A 471-nucleotide genomic window follows, 5' to 3' on the forward strand; every position below is an offset into this window, starting at 1 on the left:
TACTTCCTGAAGGAGCGTGCCACTATCTGTGTCAAAAATCCGAATCAGAGTTCCCTTGCAGCTGGCAGTGGCGATCAACTGCCCATCAAGCGTGAGATCGAAGCAAGCAATCCTCGAGTCATGCGCCGAAATGAACTTAGTCTTCTTCTGCGCGTAGTGCTCCACGCGAATCTGGCCCTTCATCAGCCCCGGGCACGCCAGCACCAGATAATCCGACGAATGCGAAATCGCGCAGAGACCCTTAGGGTTCGCCACGGTCTCGATCTGATGCAGCAGCTTCAGGTCCGCGAAGTTGTACACAAATATCTTCTGTTCTACCACCACCACTATCCTGTCTCGGCGGAGCCGGACGCCTCGGACGGGAGCGCGGAACGAGAGCTCGCCGATGCACCTCCCCTGGTGATCGTCCCAGATCATGACCTTGTTCGGAGGGTACTGAGGGTGGGACCCGCCGCCGACGAGGGCAAGGAT

General features: G+C 57.7%; 1 protein-coding gene across 1 annotated transcript in view; it reads right to left on the reverse strand.

Annotated features, from left to right (window-relative positions):
- The window catches only part of LOC107643928 (autophagy-related protein 18a), a gene marked incomplete in the record, with an annotated part of 2,478 nt that overhangs the window by 1,789 nt on the left and 218 nt on the right, over window positions 1–471 (reverse strand). Inside the window, 1 exon segment of the mRNA XM_016347686.2 lies at window positions 4–471. Within this exon segment, the coding sequence (XP_016203172.2) occupies window positions 4–471 (468 nt within the window).

The sequence above is a fragment of the Arachis ipaensis genome, chromosome B05 (assembly GCF_000816755.2).
Source record: "Arachis ipaensis cultivar K30076 chromosome B05, Araip1.1, whole genome shotgun sequence".
In the NCBI taxonomy this organism is placed as follows: domain Eukaryota; kingdom Viridiplantae; phylum Streptophyta; class Magnoliopsida; order Fabales; family Fabaceae; genus Arachis; species Arachis ipaensis.